Source organism: Saimiri boliviensis, chromosome 8 (assembly GCF_048565385.1).
Source record: "Saimiri boliviensis isolate mSaiBol1 chromosome 8, mSaiBol1.pri, whole genome shotgun sequence".
NCBI lineage: Eukaryota > Metazoa > Chordata > Mammalia > Primates > Cebidae > Saimiri > Saimiri boliviensis.
The window spans coordinates 37,065,472-37,091,759 of record NC_133456.1 but is presented as its reverse complement, the minus strand read 5'-3'; the positions used below and the strand labels follow the sequence as shown (position 1 = coordinate 37,091,759).

Below are 26,288 nucleotides of genomic sequence, written 5' to 3'. Positions count from 1 at the left end.
CGCTATGTATGTTTTCTATTTTTAAAATTATTTTTGCTTTTCAAACTACTTTGTTAAAAATTAAGACATAAACACACACATTAGCTTAGTCCTAAACAGGGTCAGAATCATCAATGTCCCTGTCTCCCGCCTCCACACCTTGTCCCACTAGGTCTTCAGGGGCAATAACACACAGGGAACTGTCATCTCCTGTAACAGTGCCTTCTTCTGGAATACCTCCTGAAGGACCTGCCTGAGGCTGTTTTATAATTAACTTTTTAAAAATAAGTAGAAGTACACTCTAAAATAATGGTGAAAAGTTTAGTATAGTAAATACATAAACCAGTAACACAGTCATTTATTATTATTAATATTAAGTATTATGTAATGTACACAATTGTATGCTTTTATATGACTGGCAGCATAATTTTGTTTATACCAGCATCACCACAAACATGTAAGTAATGCACTGAGCTATGATGTTGCAACAACTATGACGTTAAGCGATAGGAATTCTTCAGCTCCGTTATTATCTTGTGAGACCACCGTTGTGTATGTGGTCCACTGCTGCCCAAGATGTCATGATGTGGTCCACTATGTGGGGTCCCTGTTAAGGAGAAATGAAGATGCTCTGGGTAGGAAAATTTGGTAGTGATATGAAACACATATCTAAGGAATGTTCTGAACCATGAGGTTCAACAGTGAAACTACAATGGGATGTGTCATTCCGTCTTCAAATAATATCCCCATCTTGAATGGCTCTGGAAATTGAGAGTCTGAGATTGCCTTCAGACAGTAAAGGAATGGAATCAAAATGTCTTCTCAGCTAAAGCTAAAATACAAGGGTAGCAAAGTTTGAAATGAAGTCCCCGTCCCAATGTGGGACAGTGTTTCTCTTGGGGTGAGAAATTCACCTCACTGAATGTAGCCCATCAGATTCTGCAGAGGTAGACGCACTGGCCTTGCCATTCCTATTTCCAGGTACAGTGAAGGAAAGAAATGACCAAGAGGAATGGGCCCGTGAAAGTACAAGGTTAGCCTGACAGTTAATTAGAGGTTTGAAGGAAGACAGACTGGCTGTTCTATGTGGTTTACTGGCTGGTTTCAAGGATCCCTGCAAGTTGAGAATGATGAGATCTGTTCATTTTTCCTTTAGTGTAATGAATCATGCCTTCAACGACAATTTTGTGTGAGCCATGATTTATCAGCTTCTTTCTGAATTATTGCTTATCACTGGGGGCTCCCCAGTCATTTGAAGATTGTCAGAATGAAGTCAGATTTTAGCTGGGGAGGTAAAATGTTCTGTTTTGGAGGACACATTTGGTTATACCTGACAAGCAGGGACATCCTGGTTCCAGGAATCTTCTTCCTACCACAGGCCGGAGGACACTGCACAGTCTTTCTGAGTGGGCCAACAGCCTGGCAGCCAGACATAGGTACAAGGAGTGTTCCCTCCTCTGCTTCCTCAGCAAGACAGGATCTTGAGGAAGGCTTTCCGGAACTCGATATTGAAGGTGGTATAGATCACGGGGTTGAGGGCGCTATTCACATAGCCCAGCCATGTCGTGGCACTGTAAAGCTCTGGGGACACGTGGCATGTCTGGCAGTGGGTATTGAGAATATGGGTCAAAAAGAAGGGCAGCCAGCAGACAATGAAGGCCCCTAAGTTGCCAAAGAAGAGAGAAACTGGGTAAGGGATTTGCTTACGCCTTTTGTTATAACATGAGAACGACTCACAGTTGTCTACTTAATGCCAGCCACTAAGCTGGAAGTTTTACATACACGCTTACTTTTTTTTAATAACAACCTTAGGAAGTAGGTGTGATTAGCCAGACTTTTTTAGGTGAGAAAACTGCATGCTAATGTCTTTGATTCACTTTGGCCTTTGTTACTAAATCAGTTTTCTAGTGTGGTCGCTAGGTAGTTCTTTACTAATCTGTATTTTCTTTTTCAATTCAATTCAGACATTTATTTAATGTCAACCCAAGCAAGACATGATCCTAGGCACTGATAGGGATGAAGACCTTAAAGATGGCACTGACACAGTTCCTGCCACTGAGGAGATTACAGCTAGGAATTCTAGTAAAGTCCCTGATATAGGAGAGAGTTGGGATTGTCAGTGACACTGAGCAGGATGAACTGCTTTCACTAACTCTACAGCATACCTATAATTTATTAATTTTTAATTTCTTTATTTAAATAAAGTTTACGCTGATCATGGTGGCTCATGCCTGTAATTCCAGCACTTTGGGAGGCCAAGGTGGGTGGGTCACCTGAGGTCAGGAGTTCAAGACCAGCCTGACCAATATGGTGAAACCCTGTCTCTACTAAAAAGACAAAAATTAGCTGGGCGTGGTGGTGCATGCCTGTAATCCCAGCTACTTGAGAGGCTGCTAAAGTAAGAGAATTGCTTGAACCTGGGAGGCAGAGGTTGCAGTGAGCTGAGATCATGCCATTGCCCTTCAGCCTGAGTGACAGAATGAGACTCTGTCTCAAAAAATTAATAAATAAACAAAGTTTATATTTTATTACTATAAAAATTAGCCCAGATTCTGGCACGGTGTGGTGGCTCACGCCTATAATGCCAGTGCTTTGGGAGGCTGAGATGGGAGGATTGCTTGATGCCATGAGTTTGAGACCAGCTTGGGCAACATAATGAGACCCTGTCACTACAAAAAACAAATAAAAATTTAAGAATTAGCTGGCCTTGGAGGCACACAGCTATAGTTCTAGCTACTTGGGAGGCTCGGGCAGGAGGATTGCTTGAGCCCAGGAGTTCAAGGCTGTGGTGAGCTATGATTGTGCTACTGCACTTGAGCCTAGGCAATGGAGTCAGACCGCGTCTCAAAACAAAACCAAAACAAAAAAAAAAAAACCCAAAAACCAAACATCTTTGATTGTATGCATTATGGAAAGCTTGGTAAATACAGAGAAGTAGGGAAAAAAAGGAATAAGCACCCACCACTTAAAGCTAATCACTTTTGGTATCTTGGTGATTTCTTTTTAGTCTTTTTTACTTTGTATTTAAAATAATCTAGATTTTATCATACCATATCACAATAGTGCTTTGCATTCCTATCTTTATCATGTAATATTTAAAAATAATTCAGAATTTATTAAATATCTAATATGTACCAGATAGTTTTATTGAATCAATATCTTATTTGTTGTTTGATTTATGTGTTATAGCTCCATATAGTGGACAGCAAAATACAGCTTAGTTAAATGACTTGTTCAGCTTCATAAATTTCAGCCTAGGTCTTTTGAATTTCCACCAGAGTTAGTATTTCTACACAAATACTTTTCAATTATACTGTAAACATTTGATAAATATTACTGTCATTGAATTTCCAATTTCTGTCAAATGTGGCTACCTTAGCACTTTCTGCCAGCTTCACTTAAAACACAACCTAACCCAGCCCAACCCAGTGCAAGTCAACTCAAACTTACCAAGCACAATGGCCACCATCTGGGTTGCCTTCTTCTCCCGAAGTGGCACTCCCCGAGGTTGCAGGGGTCCCAGCTTCAAAGATGTTGACAATCTGCCATTGCTGAGTTTTCGAACCTCTAAGCTGAGCTTGGGCGCTATGGTGGGACTCAGGGAGTTTTGAGTCCTCTCCTCTCTTTTCAACTCTTCTCCTCTTTCTTGGAAGCCTGGTCCACCCAAAGCAGTGTCTTGGCAGATGCTGTAATAGCGCTTCAGCTCCAGATGTGCCCGGTCAGGAGAGAGGGTCTGCAGGTGCGACAAGAGGGGATCCTGACATTTCTGGGAATATTGTTTATCTTCTGAATGTTCCTGAAAGGGCAAGAGAATTCAAAGAAGAGGGGAACATAATTGTGGGAAACCTACTAAGGAAACATCTGAGGGATGGTAGGACCATGGGAAGTTAAGGAAAATAAAATTTGCTTTAGACTTTACAAATAAAAAGCACCCATCATATTATCAGAGTGAACAGGCAACCTACAGAATGGGAGAAAATTTTTGCAATCTATCCATCTGACAAAGGTCTAATATCCAGAATCTACGAGGAACTTAAACAAATTTACAAGGAAAAAAAACAGGCCCATCAAAAAGTAGGTGAAGGATATGAACAGACATTTCTCAAAAGAAGACATTTATGCAGCCAACAAACATATGAAAAAAAGCTCATCATCACTGGTCATTAGAGAAATGCAAATCCAAACCACAATGAGATACCATCTCACACCAGTTAGAATGGCGATCATTAAAAAGTCTGGAAACAACAGACTAGAAACATCCTGCTGGTGAGGATGCCGAAAAATAGGAACGCTTTCACACTATTGGGGGGAGTGTAAATTAGTTCAACCATTGTGGAAGACAGGGTGGTGATTTCTCAAAGATCTAGAACCAGAAGTACCATTTGACCCAGCAATCCCATTACTGGGTATATACCCAGAGAATTAGAAATCATTCTATAAAGATACATGTGCATGTATGTTTATTGCAGCACTATGTACAATAGCAAAGACTTGGAACCAACCCAAATGCCCATCAGTGATAGACTGGATAAAGAAAATGTGGCACATATACACCATGGAATACTATGCAGCCATAAAAGAGAATGAGTTCATGTCCTTTGCAGAGACATGGATGAAGCTGGAAGCCATCATCCTCAGCAAACTAATACAGGACAGAAAACCAAACACCACATGTTCTCACTCATAAGTGGGAGCTGAACAATGAGAACACATGGACACAGGGAGGGGAGCATCACACACTGGTGACTGTCAGGGGGTTGGGGGCAAGGGGAGGGATAGCATTAGGGCAAACACCTAATGCATGTGGGGCTTAAAACCTAGATGATAGGTTGATAGGTTCAGCAAACCACCATGGCACATGTATACCTGTGTAACAAACCTGCACTTTCAGCACATATATCCCAGAACTTAAAGTAAAATAAACAATTAAATAAATAAATCAGGACGCACCACATAGAACATTTGATGATCACAACAACCCTTTGAGCAGGGTAGCATAGAATTGTAGTCTGGCCTTTTTGAGTTAGAATGACCAGGTGATACACAGAAACACATTAAATGACACCACTATGACATGAGCCCCAAAATGTGGAGTGTGGGAAACTCCACAAGACAAATTACTCATTTTTTTCAACAAATAAATTTTAACAACAACATGACAGTACTTACCAGTTGCAAAATATGTGCCTTATTTGAATTTTGATTCAAACAAACCAACTGTAAATAAAATTTACAAGACAATTGGGGAAATCTGAACATCAATTGGATATTTAATGATATTAGAGAAATATTATTAATTTTTTAGCATGATGTGGTATTGTGGTTACAGTTGGTATTCTTTAGAGGATCTTGTAGAAATATTTTGGGTTGAAATAATATGGTGTTTAGGATTTGCCTCATAGCAATCCAGTGGGGATGTGTGAATGTAGGTTGGATTATAGATGAAATAAGATTGGCCACAAGTTGATCACGACTAAGGCTGCCTGATGGCGACTATGGCGGTTGTTATATTTGTCTTTCTGCTTTTTCATTTTTGAAAACTTCCATAATAGAAAGTTAAAAAAAAAAAAAAAAAGAAAACCCAGGATTTTTTCTTCTCAGCTTTCTTACTTAGTAGATGTATCTTTAGGCAAGTTAATTTAGTATCTCTGAGCTTCATTTGTAAAACAGAAAAGAAATAAGGAGAAATGGGTTTGGAATGAGTAGCTTCTGAGAATGGAAAACTGAAATATGTGAATTTTTCTGGTAGGGAGAGGGAGATGTGTGTGTCCCTAACATGAACTTCTTTTCATGTTTGAAGAATCAGACCCTTGTGTCAGCCTTGAACAGGAGGCAAAACTCAACTCCCCAACTCCCATTACTGATGCCATAAAAGCCAGATACTCACTTCACACCTCCATCCCCATGCAGCTAAGAGCTCAGGCACATGCACCAAGCCCAGTCAACTGCAGATTCATACCTGGAACTTGCGAAGCAGGGAGACTTCAGAACTCCATTAGTAGTGGTGATATTCAATGTCCAGTGTCCTAGGTCTTCAGACCAGATTATTTCTTAGGCATGAATAGCATCTTTCTGAAGCTGTTTTTCAGCCTTCTCATTGAGCCTGTGAGCCACCTGACAGCTTTCCAGTAACTTTGTTTTCTACATAAGTTAGTCAGTGTCAGCAGTCAAAACCCCTCACTTTAGTTTTCTTAATTCAAGGAAGCAGTCTTCTAGACACACAGAGGTGGCACATTGTACATACTCAGAATGAATGAATGAATGCAAGGGGTCTTCAGGATGATTTAGTGTTATTTATTTATTTATTTATTTATTTATTTATTTATTATTTTTAGCAGAGATGATGTTTCTCTATGTTGGCTAGACTGGTTTTGAACACCTGGGCTCAAATGATCCTCCTGTCTTGGCCTCCCAAAGGGTTGGGATTACAGGTGTGAGCCACCACACCCAGCCAATTTAGGTTTTTTTTTTTGAAAGAGTCTCACTTGTCACCCAGACTGCAGTGCAGTGGCATGATCTCTGCCCATTGCAATCTCCACCTCCCAGGTTCAGGCAATTTTCCTGCCTCAGCCTCCTGAGTAGCTGGGATTACAGATGCCCACCACCATGTCCAGCTAATTTTTGTATTTTTAGTAGAGATGGGGTTTCACTATTTTGGCCAGGCTGATCTCAAACTCCTGACCTCAAGTGACCTGCCCAGCTCAGCCTCCCATAGTGCTGGGATTACAAGGATGAGCCACCATACTTGGCCTAGGGTTTTTTAAAAAACTGTGCTCCACAGAGGCATTCTTAGGAATTCTGGAATAATACACATTCTTTCTTTAAGATTTTAAATTCATATATAATAATAGTACATATTTATGGGGTAAATGCAATATTTCAATGCATGCACACAACGTGAAATTATCATCAGGCTAGTCATCACTTCAAATAATGATCATTTCTTTGTGTTGGGAACATTTCAAATCTTTTCTTCTAGGCATTCTGAAATACACAATAAACTGCTGTTAAGTATAGTTACCCTACTGTACAATTAGATGCTAGAATTTTTTCCTTGTATATTTGTACCTATGAGTCTACCTCTCTTCCTTGCCCCCTCCCCATCTCCTTCCTAGCCTCTGGTTACCATGAATCTACTCTCTATTTTCACAATACCCACTTTTTAAGCTCCCATATTTGAGTGAGAACATGTGGTATTTGTCTTTCTATGTCTGGCTTATTTCACTTAACATGACTTCAAGTTAAGAGAATATATATTAAAATGTCTTGGCTTTTATTTTGATGGAATTTTCTAATAATTAAAATTAGCATATTTTGTTTTATTTACAACCAAGATTAAATTTATAATTAAACTGGGACCTACTGATCTTCTTAGAGTGACAATATTTGATTGTAATACATTATTTCTAAAACTAGGAGATAGGAAACAAATGATTGGGATTGCCTATGAAATCTCATATTTAGCTAGGTGTAGTGGATGAGATGAGAGGATTGCTTGAGCCCAAGAGTTCAAGGCTACAGTGAGCTGTGATCACACCACTGTACTCCAGCCTGGGGAACAGAGTGAGACTCTGTCTCAAAAAAAATCTCAGATTTGAAAACATTGATCTAGTATACCCTGTTTTCATTGTACAGATACGGAAATTCAGTCCTAGAGGAGAAAAATGATTTTTCCAAGATTATACATTGGTGAGTGTACTTTTCAGCTCTGTCTGCAAACCCTCATCGCTACTTCCATGACTGACATGAGGAAACACTGTACTCCTGTGGGTCTGGCTAGCAGAGCCCTCCACTCCCAGATGGCAGAACAGAATCTAATTCTTCACGCTGCTGGAAATGCCAGTCTCTTGAATCTCTGCTCTCTCTCTTGTGTTCAATATTTTTCCCCCTTTTGACCTTGAAGCCTCCTCAGACCTTGGATCAGCCACAGGGAAGTTTGAACTGCATAGCTATTATCATTTAAAGAACTTATCTCTATTTGCTACAGCAGGCCTGGGTAAAAAGTGGTTAACTATACTAAGATTGAACAAAGCTCAGACCTCTATTATTACAAATTTTTGAAGTTTTATTTCTAATGTGGAATTCATAGAAAGGAATACTGTTCTTATATTTAACGCCTCCAGACTCCATTCTGCACTCTGCTAGCTGGGTGAGGGAGGGCTGGCTTGAACTGGAAAAACGAGGCTCATGGTAACCATGAAATTGTCTTGGTTTTTCCCACATTCAGGGGTAAATGTGGCACTTGAAATTCTCCTTTCTCTGCCTGGTTTTTGCTCTGCCGATGTGTGTTTCCTTGACGTCTGTTTCTGCTAATGCAGGTGGCCTTGGATGGCATTGTGGAAAGTCATTGGCTCCAATCACTAAGGTCAAGCCCAATAGTCATATGCTTTCTGAATATCATCTGATGAATTCTAGTCTGCAGCTTAAATTAGCAGAATTTCAGACCTTATCTTAAAGATAGATGTGTGAGAATCAAGGCAAGATTTCCTTCTGGGGTGAGCGTAGAATCAAGATAAGCCAGTGTTGTGGGAAAAGTTCTTTTATTCTTTTTCTGTGATCAAAGACATGGCCCATTTACCATTTTTCCTGTGGCATCTGATGGAAATCGGGCCCTGACTGAAAACTGCAGAATGGGGTACAGCTGCAGACAAGAAGATTAGGGTGGGTTGAAGGAGGAACAGTCAGTTGTGGGTCAAGCCATGCCATATGTAGCCATGTGACACAATCATATTTGAATGTAATATTTTCATATCCTCAGCCTTGGGTCTTGATCTCCTCTTTCATGAGGATTAATAGTCTTGTTTTACTCGAGCCTTGGGACTTCAGCTTAAGAATCTGACCTTCATTCATACTTTTAACATCATCAAAGACCTTAAGAGGTCATCAAAGATTATCTATGTCATCAGGCAAGGCACGGTGGCTTAAGCCTGTAATCCCAGCAGTTTGAGAGGTTGAGGTGGGCAGATCATTTGAGGCCAGGAGTTATAGACCATCCTAGCCAATGTGTCAAAACCCCACCTCTAATAAAATTTAGCTGGGTATGTTGGTGGACACCTGTACTCCCAGCTACTCAGGAGGCTGAGGCATGACAATCTCTAGAACCCAGGAGGCAGAAGCTGCAGCAAGCTGAGATTGTGCCACTGTACTCCAGTCTGAGTGACAGAGTGAGATTCTGTCTCAAAAAAAAAAAAAAAAAAAAAAAAGAGAAAGATTCTAGGTCATCAAATAGTAACCTAGACACTCAAATTGGATCTGCCTTCAAGATGAAACTCAATCCTTACTCTGTCTATGGAGCCCTTTTCTGAGTGTATTAGTCTGTTTTCATGCTGCTTATAAAAGACATGCCTGAGACTGGGTAATTTATAAAGAAAAAGGGATTTAATGGATTCAGAGTTCCACGTGACTGGGGAGGCCTCACAATCATGGTGGAAGGTGAAAGGCATGTCTTACATGGCAGCAGACAAGAGAAAATTTGTGCAGGGAAACTCTCCCTCATAAAATTATCAGACCTCATGAGACTTATTCATTATCATGAGAACAGCACAGGAAAGACACACTCCCATCATTCAATTACCTCCCACTGGGTCCCTCCCATAACATGTGGGAATTGTGGGAGCTACAATTCAAGATGAGAATTGGGTGGGGACACAGCCAAACTGTATCACTGAGCATATAACCTCCATAGCACTTCATAACCTCCATAGCACTTCGTAACTGAGCGCTTAATTGTCTTCACCTCACATTTGGCAAACATCCCATTCAGCTCTGGGCTGTTCATTAACTTTTAGTGGAGTGGTGCTTTATTTGCTTGTCTAGATTCTAAGCTCCATGAAGGCAGAGGCTGTTTAATGTTAACCACTGTCCCTTCCCTAGTAGATTTCAAGTGATCAGTATATATTCATTCATGCTTCAAGTACATCATGGAAAACTATTATGTGCCAGGCACTAGGGTAAGTGGAATTTAAAACCCTAGCAATTGGAAGATCATTGCAGAGGCAATGACATTTCTTTTCAGAGCATAGAAAGATCCAATAAAATGCTTTATTAGCATCCTATCCCACCAGCTGGTTAGTTCCTTGGCACAGGGGCAGATCCAGTAAGGAAAAAAGGTTTTGATAGGTCCCAGTGATTATTTTTTTTATGTATTTATTTTTTTGAGACGGAGTTTCACTCTTGTTACCGATCTTGGCTCACCGCAACCTCTGCCTCCTGGGTTCAGGCAATTCTCCTGCCTCAGCCTCCTGAGTAGCTGGGATTACAGGCACGCGCTACCATGCCCAGCTAATTTTTTGTATTTTCAGTAGAGACGGGGTTTCACCGTGTTGACCAGGATGGTCTCGATCTCTTGACCTTGTGATCCACCTGCCTTGGCCTCCCAAAGGGCTGGGATTACAGGCGTGAGCCACCGCACCCGGCCCTGGGCCCCAGTGATTCTTGGGATGAGTGGTTTGGACAAAGTCAGTTCTGGGAACCCACCAGTAGTGCAAGGTACCAACTGCTGCACTTAAACTTCAAACCCTGTGGGACATCTGAACTGTTCCCCATTTGGGAAAAATGAAGCACTTTGAAGGGAAGCAGAACAAGCCCAGGAGCTATCCGATCATCTTGCCAGGTAAGGTAGGCTCCAGAGACAACTGTCAGTGTTCTCTCGAGATTGGATTTCCTACCTTCAAAGCACAGCCAGTATTAGCAGATTCCAAAATGGGTGTCAGATTTGTGTCTCTAATGTAGCTAAATGGCAAAATCGCGCACTGCTGGACACAAGGCTGGAAGGTCAGCAGATTGGGTGTTGTCTTCCCTCTACCCCATCCAGGGTGCTTACTTGTTGGGGGAAGCCAGGCCTGACACTGATGCACTGACTGTTCTGTCGAGTGAGGATCCGTTTTCGTCTCCTTTGTTTCAACACCACATAGATTCTGGCATAGACAAGCACAGTCACTCCAAAGGGCAGGTAGAAGGACACCACTGAAGAGTAGATGACAAAATCTGGGTTGGAAATGGAGCAGACAGTGGGGTCACCTGTGGATGAGAAGAGGAAAGACAAAGCAGTTAGCAAGTATCAGAACTCAGAAGGGAGCATAAAACATGGCCCCATGTCATGTGTGGTGCACAGTGGGTGGGGAGGATGCAGTCTCAGACACCTACACTGTCAGGTCCTTGACGGTAGAAGATCTAATTCACCTTTGCGTTTCTCACAGTTTGCTTTAAAAGAAAATATTTTAATAAAGATAGCATGTTGGAATAAAAGTGACTTCTATTATTCCTTAAAAAGCATACATTTTACAGGGCATTTTTTTTTAAGTCCTGGTCTTATTACACCTTAAAAAAATTACAGACCACCCAGGTGTGGTGGCTCACGCCTGTAATCCCAGTACTTTGGGAGGCCAAGGTGCGTGGATCATGAGGTCAGGAGGTCAAGACCATCCTGGCCAACATGTTGAAACCCCGTCTCTATTAAAAATACAAAAATTAGCCGGGCGCGGTGGCTCAAGCCTGTAATTCCAGCACTTTGGGAGGCTGAGGCGGGTGGATCACGAGGTCAAGAGATCGAGACCATCCTGGTCAACATGGTGAAACCCCGTCTCTACTAAAAATACAAAAAAACATTAGCTGGGCATGGTGGCGCGTGCCTGTAATCCCAGCTACTCAGGAGGCTGAGGCAGGAGAATTGCCTGAACCTGGGAGGCGGAGGTTGCGGTGAGCCGAGATCGCGCCATTGCACTCCAGCCTGGGTAACTAGAGCAAAACTCTGTCTCAAAAAAAAAAAAAAAAAAAAAAAAAAAAAAATTAGCCATGCGTGGTGGCACATGCCTGTGGTCCCAGCTACTTGAGAGACTGAGGCAGGAGAATCACTTCAGAAGATAGAGGTTGCAGTGAGCCAAGATCGTGCCACTGGACTCCAGGCTGGGCATCAGAAAGAGACTCGTCTCAAGAAAGAAAGAAGAAAGAAAGAAAGAAGGAAAGGAGAGAGAGAGAGAGAGAGAGAGAGAGAGAGAGAGAGAGAAAGAAAGAAAGAAAAAGAAAATATACCAACAATCATATACCACACACTGGAGGCTGCAATGATGAATGAGACACCATGTCTGCTCTCAAGGGAGCAAACAGTCTAGATAGACAGATGATCCCTTTCATAGGATGTCCTAAGTGTCACACAGATGCATGCAACCTGGGAGGCTGGAGAGAGCATTATAGGGCAACAGGGCAGAGGCTCCCAGAAGGGATACAGCCCCCAGAAAAGGGCCTGCTGGTGTGGAGGCATTTGAGAATTGTTGGAATGCAATCAAAGGAAGAAGCCTTGTTTGCTGAGAATGCCAGTTTTCCAATTCTGAATCTGGAATGGAGGGCAGGTGGTGGCTGAATGTAAGACAGGAATTTGATTTTTCAGGGAATCCCAGCACTGGCCAGAAGCGGGATGGGAAAAAGGCGGGTAATGATATTGTGACATGAAGAATGTGCATTTAGAAGTGCTTAGAATGTGCTTTATGTCCTGAAGTGTTCCTGCCACTTCTCCTTGGGAGGTCCCTGTGGCTTTGCCTAAGCAGATTTTGAGATTCCTCCGAGGCCCAAGATAGGGTCTGAAACTTGCCCCATCTTGAAAAAGAAAAGAAAAGCAAACCAATATCTGCCAGGCAATGAGCCAAGAGTTTTGTACACTTTATCCTACCTAATAATTATGGCAACATTATATGAGGCAGGTGCCATTACCGTCTCTCTTCTCAGATGAGCAGACTAAAGCTCAGAGAGGTTCAGTAAGTAGTCCAAGGCTGCACTTGAAAAATATGTTCCTGCAGCCAGTTTTATCCCCAAGCCAATGTTCTTTCTGTAATTTTAACTTCCCATCCCCCTTTACTATTGTGATGTGGAACATTTGTGCTTCATCCAGCACTGTCAGCAACAACTGTTGGTACACCTGGCCAATCTTCATAAAGCGTTGGGGATTATCCAACCCCAAATCTGGCTTTGGAAGATGAAGCCTCAGGTGTGAGCTGGTGGGGAGAGGGCAGTGGCCATGTAAGCCCGTTATTCTGCTTCTTGGTCTTCTGGGGGAGGTGAAAGGCAGACAGCCCTAAGTGTGAGATTCAGGTCTACTATTTATTAACTGTGTGATCTTGGGAGCTTTTCTTAAATATGTGAAGCCTCAGTTTTCTTACCTGTAAAGAAAAAGGATAGAAGTATTATATAGCAGTTGTGAGAATTAATGAGAATAAATGGTAGCTATTATTAATATTTATTTATGATTACTATTTATTATTTCTCTCCCATGAGCTTTTTGACCTGAAAAGGGAGGGTATCATTTGGAGAGAAACTTACAGGAAACAATATTTGTGAGAGAAGGAAGAGAATAGTAGCTAATAACGAAAATGAAAAAAGTGGTCAGTGATGCATTTTAATGACAACTTTGCCACTAGAATCTTTACAAGCTACTCCTAAATTCTCTAATTCTCTGAAGGGGGGTAAAATTCAGACAAATTTCATGTTGTCTCACTGAAGCCTGTGTCATCATCTCTTAGGAAATGGCTCATAAGGCTTGGCATAGTTCACCAAATTGGCATCTTCTGGTATTCGGGGGTGACGGAGTTGGGGAGAGGGAGGAGTGGCAGAGGGTGGCCTTTCGGAGTCTCTAGGGAGCCATGTTGGCAGTGATCTGCCCCTTCTTTGAAGTCAGTTCTGTTGTCAGCGTCTGACTATGGTTTTAAATCCTGCCCATGATCAGGAGGCATGTCACGTGTGTGAGAAGAGGCCAGAGGGGTGGCACTCCCCATCTTGTTGCCATCCTTGGTGTCCTGGGTATTCCCTGTTGGTCCTTTTACCTAATTTTCTACCTTTTTCTACCCCTCTGGGTTCTGGGAGGCTGACCTCTAAATTTTATATATGAGCTACCTCTTTTAAAAGCGAGGGTCAGAAGGGGGTATGATATGCTTCTCTTTGTGTAAAAATGAATACACATACATGTACATACACATATACGTGTATGACATGTACACTTGTTGCAAACATTATCTTGCAATAATGTTAATGTTTGTTTCTGGGGAGGATGGGAGAATTTAGTAATCTGGGCTAGAAGGGAGACTTACATATAAATATGTATGTATCTCATGATACCTTATGACTGTTTTATGTGCAAGCATTTATTTCTCCATTAAAAATATTGAAAGAGTTGAGAGGGCATATAGCTATTTCAGGGTTCCTAGTCAATGAAGGCTTTCACATATAATCACAGAATCTGCACTGCCATCCCTTCCTTCCGCCCCTAAGTAAACTGCTTCCCTTCCTTAGATCAAGCATTGCAGCCTCTTCCAGAATGTCCCCACCGCAGGCAGAGTGACACTGGAGGTGGGTGGCCAATGAGTGGGGCCTGGCCCAGCCCCCAGCAGGCCTGGCCCTGGGTGTGTGTGTCCTGTTGGTAGGGCAGAGTGATGCACCACACAGCCGCAGTTCTGAAATCTTCTCTGCTGAGTATCAAAGAGGTGAGGAAGACAGTAAGGCCCTCCTCAGAAGCTGGCACTTCCCCATAAGATGAGGTCCCTTGCTTTGATGATTTAACTGCAAGAGTATTGTTTTGTCAGCACAATAGTTATTGAGCAAATGCAAAAATAATAAATGAAAATGAGCAAAATGTAGAAATGAGCATTTTATATAAACACATGCATACTCACTGACCAGAGGATAATGGAGAAGGCCTGTCCCGGGGGAGGGGAAGTTACTGTTCCTCTGAGATTAGAGATGCTTCTCCCGACTAATGTCAACATTTCAGGAAGAAAGGATGATGATGAGGAGTCATCTATTTACTCATTCAACAAACTTTTATGGAGTACCTACTATGTGTAAACACTGTGCTGGGTGAAAAAGATGAAGGCATCTAAGAGGCTTTTGCGGGCTGTCTTGGAAAACTGAGCCCCACAATGATGTGAACAGCTTGGCTCAGAGCAGGTTTACTTGAAAGATTCATGAACTTCAAACTCACTGACAGATTTGACCTCGACTTGATTCCAGAGACATGTGGTGCCAATGAATTTGATTTTAGGATGAGCCTATTATTCCTTTAACTTTGTGCTTCTATTATTCTTTCAACTTTTTGTGCAACCAAGCTCCCCCTCCCCTAACCTAGCTCCAGTGCTCTGAAAACTAGGTGAGATGTTCTATTGATGAAATCAAATAAATAGCCCTCCTCCATTTCCCTCTTTCAAAGGAAAATCAAGCCAGCTGACAGAGTTTTCTTAACTTGAAGTTTCTCCTCCCTTAAAGGTTTCTTGAACCCTTATCACCAGCTTATTCATTCTTTGCTTATTCAATTTAGATTTTTAAAAATAACACAATGGCTTTCTGATTTGGCAGGAATTTAAATACTAATTTTATCTATGCAATGAAAAGATTGGGCTGCTCATTCAGGGATCTTCAGAGTTTCCTTTAGCACCAGCACACCATGCTCTGCATCAGGGTCTGTTGACGATGTGATATTTGCCTAGACTGTTGGGCCTCTGCTGGAAGTTAAGGCAATCCTGGCCAGGAACTCTCTGACCCAAGACCCTGCCTCATATTGACCTTTCATCTGAGACTAGGAGCAACTCCAAGTTGGAGGAGACTGAAGTTCAACTTTTCTGTATCTTACGTTCTCTTAATTCACAATTGCATGTGGCAGCCCATGATATTAAAAGGACAGCTCTGCCAGAAAGTTCTTCTTTTGTGTTGCACTTATTAGTGAAAGTCCAGCTGCTTCCAATATCAGGTGTTATTGGCAGGATCCTACTCTCTCCCCCTTGATTTTCCACAGAAGGATTAGAAAAAATGACAGAGGAGTCCTTTATATTGGGCTTTCAAATGAACTTGGGAACTTCCTTATAGATGAGAGAGTTGCTGCAGGAACCCACATCTATCAAGATAATGAAGCTGTACAGTGAAGGTCAGCTTGAGGCAGAAGAGGACAGCTGGGCTTGAGTTTTGCTTACTAAGTCCCCTAACTGTTCTAGGAAGAGGTGACTGATCTCTAAAACTATCAGTAAAACTCTTCCAGGCCGGGTGCGGTGGCTCAAGCCTGTAATCCCAGCACTTTGGGAGGCCGAGGCACGTGGATCACAAGGTCAAGAGATCGAGACAATCCTGGTCAACATAGTGAAACCCCATCTCTACTAAAAATACAAAAAAATTAGCTGGGCATGGTGGCACGTGCCTGTAATCCCAGCTACTCAGGAGGCTGAGGCAGGAGAATTGCCTGAACCCCGGAGGCGGAGGTTATGGTGAGCTGAGATTGCACCATTGCACTCCAGCCTGGGTAACAAGAGCGAAACTCTGTCTCAAACAAACAAACAAACAAACAAACAAACAAAAAAACTCTTCCAGCTGCAGATGTATAGTTAAATTTTGATGTATAGTTAAACTTTTCCAATAAATAATAACAACTATAGCACCAGCTAATATCTACTGAGATCTCACATTGGAACCTGACACTTTGACATTATATATGAATAATTGGAGGGCTTGCTAGAGTGCTATTAATAAACTTAAAAGTAAAAGAGGGAGAGAGACTGTGAGAGACGAGAGAGAAGTGAAAATGCACATGCTAAGTCACAGGCCTTTTCTGCCTTCTCAATCCTATATTAGAAAATCCTTTTGAAAAAAAATTTTCCTGAATTTTGTTTCTGGAACAATAATGATCTCACTGGTGGCAACAACACTGGAATGAGTTGTTCATCATTCTCTTCACTCTGGATGTCAACATTCACCGAGAACTTGGTCTAACGTCAGATTTTGAGACTGTTTCAACTGTTTCCAGTGTGGTGTGTCTGTGAGAATGAGTAAGAACGCCTCCACCAAGAGTGAGGCAGGGGAACCACAGCCAGCCCAGCAGATGCTGGCGGGGATTTGCTGTTGGCTAGGGGAAAAACAGTGCCTGGTCTAGCAGTGGTGAGTTCACCGCACTAGAAATTCTAAGAATATATTATCACATAGAAACAACCTTACAGAAGGTGAGTTAGCTTTCAGACTAACCTATAAAGCACATTGAGCATCCACCAGAAATGGTATTTTAGTGCCACAGAGTCAGCCTCTGTAGCCGTGTTAAGGGATGTTGCTTTGTGCTGTGCAGTGTGCCCGTGTGCACACGTGTTTGAATGTATAAAGTGTCATTCAGTTAAAATAACAAAGTAATTAATGGTAAACAGTAATGCAAAGATAACAACACCATATTTTGGGAATAGCCTGGGTTAACCAGGCAAATATTTGTTGATAAGTTGAATGGCTACCCTTTACTGTGGCAGAGAGACAAGCTGGCCCTGAGGAGGCAGTAAGTGCTTGGCGTATTTACGTATGTTATCCCCATTTAATCCTCATCTAATTGCAAAAATCTCTGTGAAGAAGGTAGAGTGGAGTTATATGTAGGCTTAGATTCTAAATTCAATAAATAAAGTGAAAATTATATAGACTCCAAATTTGCTTTGAAAATCTGAATCACATATAAAGATATACGTGTTTTATTACAACCCTGAAGAGTAATAAGTTGTATGCTACATATAGTAATATGTCCTATAGTATAGGGTTCCTATGAAATATCGTTTTAGAGATAAAGTTGCTGGGCTTATTTGTAGAGGGTCAAATATAAAAATAAATATTAAAAATGTCTTAACTAAATATGTAGATCGAGTCCACATATTTTAATTTGCTCAAGTATATACTCCACTGTAATTTTATCCCACATTTACCAATGAAGAAACCAAACTCAGAGTAGTCAAGTAACTTGTTTAGGAGAGACAGCTAGTAAACCTGGACTTTGGTTTAGAGTTTGGACTTAGATTTTACTGACTCCAAAGCCTACATCCCTATCTTCCTAAATGTATTTTGACTTCTAAGTCATTGTCCGGCAAATGACACTTGGAAGATTACTTAAAGTTAGGATTTGCCTGTATTTATACATAATATGGTAGACATAATATCTGCATACACACAAGCATGTGGCCATGTGACTAGTACATACATACTAGAAATTCACAAACCTGGAATATAGGTGTTGAATGAAATCAATTCAAATGGACAAAATAAGAAATCCACGGGAACACTAATCAAGCAGTTTTCTCTTAGCACTCAGTGCATATTGTCAATATACATCATGTTACTATGCGTGTTAATATCTTTCATTTGACACATGAAATTACTGAGGCTGAGTGAGTGCAGTGGTTCACACTTGTAATCCAGCACTTTGGGAGACTGAGGCGGGCCGGTCACCTGAGATAAGGAGTTTGAGACCAGCCTGGCCAACGTGATGAAACCCTGTCTCTATCAAAAATACAAAAATTAGTTGGAGGTGGTGGCAGATGCCTATAATCCCAGCTACCAGGGAGGCTGAGGCAGGAGAAGTGCTTGAACCCGGGAGGTGGAGGTTGCAGTGAGCTGAGATCATGCCATTGCACTTCAGTCTGGGCAACAGAACGAGACTCGGTCTCAAAAAAAAGAAAAAAAGAAAAAAAAATGACTGAGGCTAAAAAATGGACATGGTACAAACATAGAAGGCACTGATTCATCTAAGGTATGGTTGTCCTACGCTTAAAATTCTGAGCATTTCAGATATATACATTATTCATCTATTCATCCATCCATCCATCCATCCATCCATCCATCCATCCTGTAGATATACCATGTGCCAACCATCATACCCAGAATTTTTATATTAAAAATAGAAAACATACACTTCAGCAGTTTGCAAATCTATACTGGTTAGTTCTAAAGTATCAGAAATTATTCTTATTGAGTAAAAAGTTAGAAATATATATCCTACTATAAGACTTTTGTAATGTGTTATTTTGCATTATAGGTCTGTTATGAATTGTTATCTTTTCATTAGCAGAACTTGCCTGAATTATTAATATGTGTCTTGGCTTTTTCAACTGGTACATTTCTGCAAATGAATACAATGACATTTTTTTGAAATAAAGATGAGTCAGACTTTTCATTAATTGGGGCAGAACTTTACCCCCTGTGCCAATAATTGATGAGGTTTTGTTTATATTTTATTTATAACCAACAAAGGCCAAAGCTTTGCATTCTCTGGCATTCTTCTTTAATTGCAAAGCATGCTGACCCAGGGTCAGAAATTGCAGGGCTGAGCACAACTCACAGCCAGACATTCAGGTGTGCTGTGAATCGTATGGATGCTAGAAGTGAAGCCATCCTCGTTACCTGTGGTATTGAAGCCAAACAGGAGAGGGCAGGACACAGCAAAGGCCAGTACCCAGACGGCCGTGATCATGAGGGCCACACGCCGACAGGAGCTCTGTCCCGTGCCATGCTGGTAGTGAACAGGCAGGACCACTGCAGTGTACCTGAAAAAGCAAGGCGAGAGGGAATAGGTATGGTGAGATGGAACGGAGTACTTCTCTCTTTTTTTTTTTTTTTGGAGACAGGGTCTCACTCTGTTGCCCAGGCCGAAGTGCAGTTGTGTGCTCACTGTTCACTGCAACTCAACTCCTGGGATCAGAGCCTCCTATCTCAGCTTCCCAAGTATCTAGGATTCTATGCCTGTGCCACCACGCCTGGCTAATTATTTTATTTTATTTTATTTGTAGAGATAGGGTCTTACTTTGTTGCCCAGGCTGGTCTCAAACTCTTGGGCTCAAGCGACTCTCTGGCCTCCGCCTCCCAAAGTGTTGGGATTACAGGCATGAGCCACCAAATCTAGTGAGGGGAACTTTTCAAAAGACCAGATGAAAAAGAAGTTAGTAGAGAAATAATCAGGTTGATACATATGGCATGAGAAATATAATTTAGCTAGAGGAAGAGAGAAAAGCAGAAAGGTTGAGATAATATAAATGAAGAACTTATTGAGGGAGATGAACAGAGAAAGAGAAAAATAAAAAGATTAACACAGCGCCACTGCGTTGCTGGAGAGCTGCTTTCCCGGTTCTGCCTGATCGCCCAGCATAACCAGCCCTACCGTCACACATCCTTCACTTTCAACACTCTGGGTGCTGGTCTGTGAGCCTTCACTGTCTCCCGCAGGTTTTCGGGCAATGATAGAACAGTACCTAAAGAGGATGTTTACCCTCTGCTGTGTCCTAATACAAATTATAACCTTCATGGTGACAGCTCCTTGAAGCAGTAGATGTTTTAAAAATATAAATGAGAAATGTCCAATGGAGGCTTATTTTAAAATCCAATTTTCATTCTTTTTCATGATCAAAGAAAGCCCAGTTCCTTACTATGATTGGAACAACCACTATGGTTGTGGCTTTTTTGGTGACCATTCCTCACATGCATTTCCAGCTGCCTGTAGGACTTAGCTGGACAACAGTCATCTCAAACTCAAGATGTCTAAAACAGATTTCCCCAACTCCCCAAACCTCTTAATCTGATTCCATGTTTTGCCTTTCTTCAAGACATCCAGACCCAATACTCAGTCCTTTTAACTCTCCCTGGATCCTTTCATATAATTTGCTCACTTATTTATTTAACCTTTATTCAATATTTATTGAGTCTCAACTATATGCCAGGCCCAATTCCAGATATTCAGAGGTGTGCAAAAGACACATCGTCCCTGTTCTCTTTGAGCTTAGAGTCGAGTGGAGTGAATGGACAATAAAAAAGGAAACAAATATATTAATATAAAAGGAAGACTATCATGAAAGAAAATAAGCTGGGTGAAGTGATAGAGAACCAGGGAGGAGGTAAAACTAACACAGAATGGGCAGGGAAGTGAGTGGCACGAGAGAGGGCCAGCCACGAGGTCAGACGGGGGAGGAACATTCCAGGTCCTGTAAATTGATCCATTGCATATCTTCCCTATTTATTTATCCACCTATCCCTTTCCTGCTACCTGATTTCTGCTATGGCTACGGTCTCCTCGTTGAGCTCCTGCTGCGAGGTTTCAAAAATAAATTTCATCATGTCTCCTCATCTCCCCAGCTGAAAATGATCTGAGATAGGCAGGACTCTAGAATAGCCCCAAGATTTCTGCCTTGTATAATCCCTTCCGTTGAGTGTAGGCTGAATCTGTGACTATAATGTAACATCACTCCTGTGACTTGATTACGGATCAGTTGTGGCTGAGCTAATCAAAAGGGAGATTATCTTGACCGGGTCTGACCTAATTAGGTGAGGCCTCAAAGGGGACTGAGAAATTATCCTCTTGGCCTTGAAGGAGCAAACTGCCGTGTTTTGGAGAGGGTCATTTTTAAGGAGATGGCAAAAGGCTTACAGGAGCTGAGAATTGCATTGGTTGACAGCCAGCTAGAAAGCAGGGGCCTCAGTCCTGCAACTGCAAGGAACTGAATACTCCTAACAACCTGAATGAGTGTGGAAAAGGATCCCAAGCTCTAGATGAGAACACAACCCAGTCTACACCTTGATTTCAGCCCTTTGAGATCCTGAGAAGAGAACCTACCTACACTGTGCACAGGGTTCTGACCTACAGACTCTGCAAGATAAAAATGGGTACAGTTCAAGCTTCTAAATATGTGATAATGTGTTCCACAGCAATAGAAAATGAATACACTGTTGATGGCTCCTCTTTCACCCATAAACCAAGCTCAGCCTTTTCCAACATGACCTCAACTTATGTTGCCAATCTGACCTCCCACTCATAGCTCCAGCCAAACTGGCCTGGTGATGAGCACTCTTCAATAGTCAGAGACTGGTGTCTTTGTTCAATTAATCGTTCCTTCTCCCTCCCTGGGCAACTCAGTCTTGCCCTCCTTTAATCTCAGGCAAACTCTCTAGCAACCTTCCTAGTCCTTTCCATCATACAGAGACCTCTAACTAACTATGAACTCTTAGCACTTCTATGCAAATCAATTACGGTGTGCCTTCCTGCATGCAGCTGTCTTGCTCCATGATTGAATTTGCCTCATGGCTGGAGAGAGCCCCATATGATTTAAGTTACTTGAGGATCAAATCATCTTACAACCTTGATATTCTTAATAGATCTCTGTACAAAGAAAGTAATAAGGAACTGTTAACTGACTGCCTCATCGGTCATGAAGGCCTTCTTTCCCATAAGAGGGGAAGGCCTCCTTCCCTTCTAATCCTGGCCAGGCTTAGTGATCTAAGGTATATAGCTGGATCTACCTATGGCTCAACATTTTTTGTCTTATCAGTTTCCAGGGAACCTGGAGCCTCCTTAACCTTTGTGTACCTCAAGGTCTGGGATTAAGGAAAGGAAGCACAGATGCTGGGCTAGAGGGCAAGGCTTCCTGATGCTCCTCCTGTGTGTGCCCTGCTCTTTCGGGCCAGCACTCTCTGAATCTGCCTCGTGTGCGTCTTGTTATAGAGTGGTAACATTTGTATTCCCCAAAGAGCAGATGACCGTCAGCTGTGAGTTCTGAGATGACGGTAAACTGTGCAGGACTTGGCCTGGACACCACGATGTACAACAAAGGTGGCTTCTTTCTCAAAAGGGAAAAACTGAATAAGGTCAAATTAAGATCCTGCCACCCACTCCTCAGGAGGCTACAACAACCTAGTTCCCTTCATCTGATGCAAGTCCTTGCTTGAATCCCCTCCTTGGTTGATATAAGAGCAGGTCAAGTAGCAGCTGGTGTTTCTCCAGGCCTCTGACTCTCCTCAGGGCTTTAGACCCTGCTGCGCTTCCAATCCAGTATGTCTACAAGGGCCTCGCTGCCAGTGGTAGCTACGGGAACCTTGGAGGAGGGGTTGAGCCTTGAGTCCTGCTGCTGCCATGACCCAACCGCGAGGAGAAGATATGTGGTAACTCACTTTCTCCAGGCCTGCCACTTGCAGAATGTCCTGTGACGCGAAAGAGACTTACCCTCCTGTGTATTTAGTGGGGTGCTGGTAAATGGCTAACAATAGGCTCCACAGCTTTAAAAAAGCCCTAATTTGTAATATTTGCCAATTTCTGTGGTGTAAATGCTCCCGCCATGGCCTATTTTAAGCGACCACCAAAGCTTTAATAACCGACTCAAAAAGTTTCTAACATTTTGTCAGTCAGCTCTCACTGGCCGTGATAAGCTGGCTTCAGCAGACTACTGAGAGCTGTATACTTTTAAAATATGCTATAATGTTCAGCAACTCCTTGGAGGCTCCATTAATGAAGTGAGTCAGCAAGTGTAGGAAACGCTGGCTCTTCCCATAAAGAAGAAACTCAAGGATGTTAATTATGAACGCAAGGTTCTGCAGCAAATTGTGGCAGAGCCAGGTCTCCCACCTCTGAGGTGTGTTTCTCCTGAGTGCCCTCCTCCCTCTCAAGGGCATCGCCACGTCTCTGAGTTCTTGTGGGGGACAAGGGCTTTCTCAGCGCAGTCAGCATGGCAAGGGTGGTTTGTGCTTGCAAAGCTCTGCGAGGCCCCACAGCTGAGTCTCCTCAATTAGCTCGTTTCTGTTAATTGCCAGGGGGGTCCTGTTAAAATGCAGAATATCAGGCTCAGTTTCTGAAGATTGTGGTTTAGTACTTCTGAAGTAGAACCCAGAAATGTGTATTTTTGTTTCTTCTTTTTAAAAATTATTTAATTTTACTTTTCTATAAGTTATTGGGGTACATACAGGTAGTATTTGGTTACACGAGTAAGTTCTTTATGGTGATTCGTGAGATCCTGGTGCCCCCATCACGGGAGCAGTATACACTGTACCATATTTGCAGTCTTTTATTCCTCGCCCTCCCCGCCCCCCAACTTTTTCCCCCGAGTCCTTAAAGTCCATGGTGTCATTCTTATGCCTTTGCATCCTCATAGCTTAGCTCTCACATATCAGTGAGAAGGGAAATGTGTATTTTTAACAAGCAAGCACACCTTATGATTAGACAGGATTTGAGAAAGTCTGCATTTGGGGAAATTTTGTGACAAAGGTTTTTTGTTCACGTGGATAAGAAGTGAGAGACAAGACTACATTTTAACACTGTTACATTAATTTTTTTTCTTACTCTTTTTTAAACATGATTAAACTGTTAGAATAAATGAGGTCCCCCGCTTTCCTAAGCTGACTGCGACATCGAGGCTGTCCCGGAATTGGCCATCGGAGGGCACTATAATGCAGCAAGAACTCTGCCAGCTCGGCTGGGGTGAGAAGTTCACGGCTCACCTGGGGGCTCTCCAGGCTCTGTGGGGAGGGAAGAGGGAAAGCCCCGCGCCCAGGTTCCTGGGGCCCTGCAGGGACCCTGCATTCCCACCCCAGCCGACCGCTTAACCTCTGATTTCCTCTCGGAGCGATTGCACGTGACCGACCGCGGGCGAGGGCCCCGCCAAAGCACCCGGAGGGCTGGGCTGAGCTTGGCCGTGAGAAAGAGAGAGGCTTGGCCCAGGGCCGCCTCTGAACATCTGGCCGCTGCGCTCACCGCGGTACTCCAGGGCCCGGACCCGCCAGCCTCGCACTGTGCGCGCCGCCCCTGCCGCCCCTGAGCCAGGGCCCCTCCCCTTCTGTCTGAGCTCCCCATTTCTGGTGTGGATGAGTCCGCGGACCCCAGCCCTGGCAGTGTGCGTGGTGGTTAAGTCCGTGGGCTTGAGAAACCGACTGATCAGCTCTGAATCTCTGCTTTGCCACTGAACTGTGTGGCCACTCAATTTTCTCATCTGTACAATGGGGATAATAATTCCTGCCCGAAAAGTCTGTAATGAATATTGAATGTTATTATCTCTGTAGACGTTTGTTTTTAATCACAGTGCCTAGTGATGAATACTAAACTTTCAAAAGCCAGTATTGTTATTGTTGTCATTATTATTGTGCTAGCTCAAGGGATCAGTGATTGTTCATATCAGTGAGTTTATGGTTGTCTTTCCCTTACTCCCGATTATCAGGGAACATTAAATTTGTTTATCCACCAAAAAACTACATAACACTTTCTATGTGACAGGCACTTTTTGAAGTGCTTTACAAATATTATTTCGTTTAATCTTCCTAACAATCCTTTGAGGTATTTGCTATTATCTGCACTAAACGGGTAAGGGAACTGAGGCTCTGAGAGGTTAATTGACTTGCCCAAGGTCACATTGCTATTAAACTGTAGCGCCTGGATTTTTAGCCAGGCATTGTGACTCTATAGCTAGGAGTGCAGGGCCAGACTCACAGCTCACCATCTTTGAGAGAGGCAGTGTGCTGTAGTTGACAGAGGCTGCCTCAGTCCTTACTCTTGCACCAGCTAATTGTGTGATCTTGGCAAACTCACCCACCCATTCTAGTCTCAGCACCTTTATTTATATAGTGAGGATAATACATCTCTTTCTCTCTGGGTTGTCGTGAGGGTTAGCAATAATGAATGAAGAGCTCTTAGTGTCTGGTACATAGTACATGCTAAATAAATGGTAGCTATTTTTACTGTTGTTGCTTCTAGACTCATGTAAGTTAGCATTACACGGAAGATAGCCAGTGCATTGAGGACATAGGAAATGTGTCTCATTTAGTACAAGAAAATTGCATCTCTAGAGATGAGCTGCCAGCGTGGCCAGAAGCCCCTGCCTTGGTGCGCCATCCTCACCTTCACCAATGAAGGTATCACTTATTGTAATAGAGTGCTGGTGAAAAGTCAGGAGATTCCATTTCTAGTCCCACACGTGTGCTAACAGGCTGCAGGACTTCAGGCAAGCGGTTAGCATTTCTCATCAAATGAGATGACCGCGATGCCCCGTCTGGCTTCTGGTTCTTTGAGCGGGATCTATATGGCTTGCCACTTACTGAAGGTCTCAGTACCTCACAGAATTTGATTTCTATCTCAGAGCCCTGTCCCAGGGTGGGAGGTGTGTGTGTGTGTGTGTGTGTGTGTGTGTGTGTGTGTGTGTACTGACAAGTGTTGCTCTTTAGGAAGCTAGCAGTCCAGGAGGAAAGAGGCCAGCCTGGGTGGGAAGGCCTGACTCTAACTCCCCGCCTGGGTTTAATGAGCCCCAGAGTTCTGTGAGGGCTGCTTTTCACCACCTTTTATTTGGTCAGACAGGGGGCTCAATAAATCTTTAGTTCTGTGGACTCCCCTCCTGGAATTGTTGAAGGAGAAAGCTTTTTGCAAATCACTGGAAAGCCTTTTGCAAATATAAAGTGCTTATTTAGATGCAAACTAAAAATCCAAGGTGCCTGTGACTCATCTGGTACCTATTGTGCTCGCTGCAAAGACGCGGAGGCTTGCCTGTGTGATGGGTGCCATTTGAGAGCCACTTAAAGAACTCCCTGGTGAATGAATTTGGCTGCATTATTCCTGGGCTCCTATCGGAGGACTCTAATTCTCACCACTTGGTTGTGTCCTCCTCTTCTGACACATTCTCAGCCCTCTCCCTGAGTTAGTTTGGACCCAGGATGAGATGGGAGGGGGGCTGGCCCCCTGGAGAGGCAGGGAGCTAAAGGAGTGGGGGCTTGTGCTCAGAGGACTTCCCACTCTGCTTTTTAAAAAA

At 42.8% G+C, this 26,288-nt stretch overlaps 1 protein-coding gene across 1 annotated transcript in view; it reads right to left on the bottom strand.

Annotated features, from left to right (window-relative positions):
* Nucleotides 1-1,444: 1,444 nt before the first annotated feature.
* DRD3 (dopamine receptor D3) overlaps nt 1,445-26,288 on the bottom strand; it is a 48,761-nt gene continuing 23,917 nt past the window's right edge. Inside the window, exons 5-8 of the mRNA XM_074403502.1 lie at nt 19,147-19,289; nt 10,802-10,998; nt 3,430-3,712; nt 1,445-1,641 (exon numbers count right to left, since the gene is read on the bottom strand). Coding sequence (XP_074259603.1) covers nt 1,445-1,641; nt 3,430-3,712; nt 10,802-10,998; nt 19,147-19,289 — 820 coding nt within the window. The remainder of the gene's footprint in view (nt 1,642-3,429; nt 3,713-10,801; nt 10,999-19,146; nt 19,290-26,288) is intronic.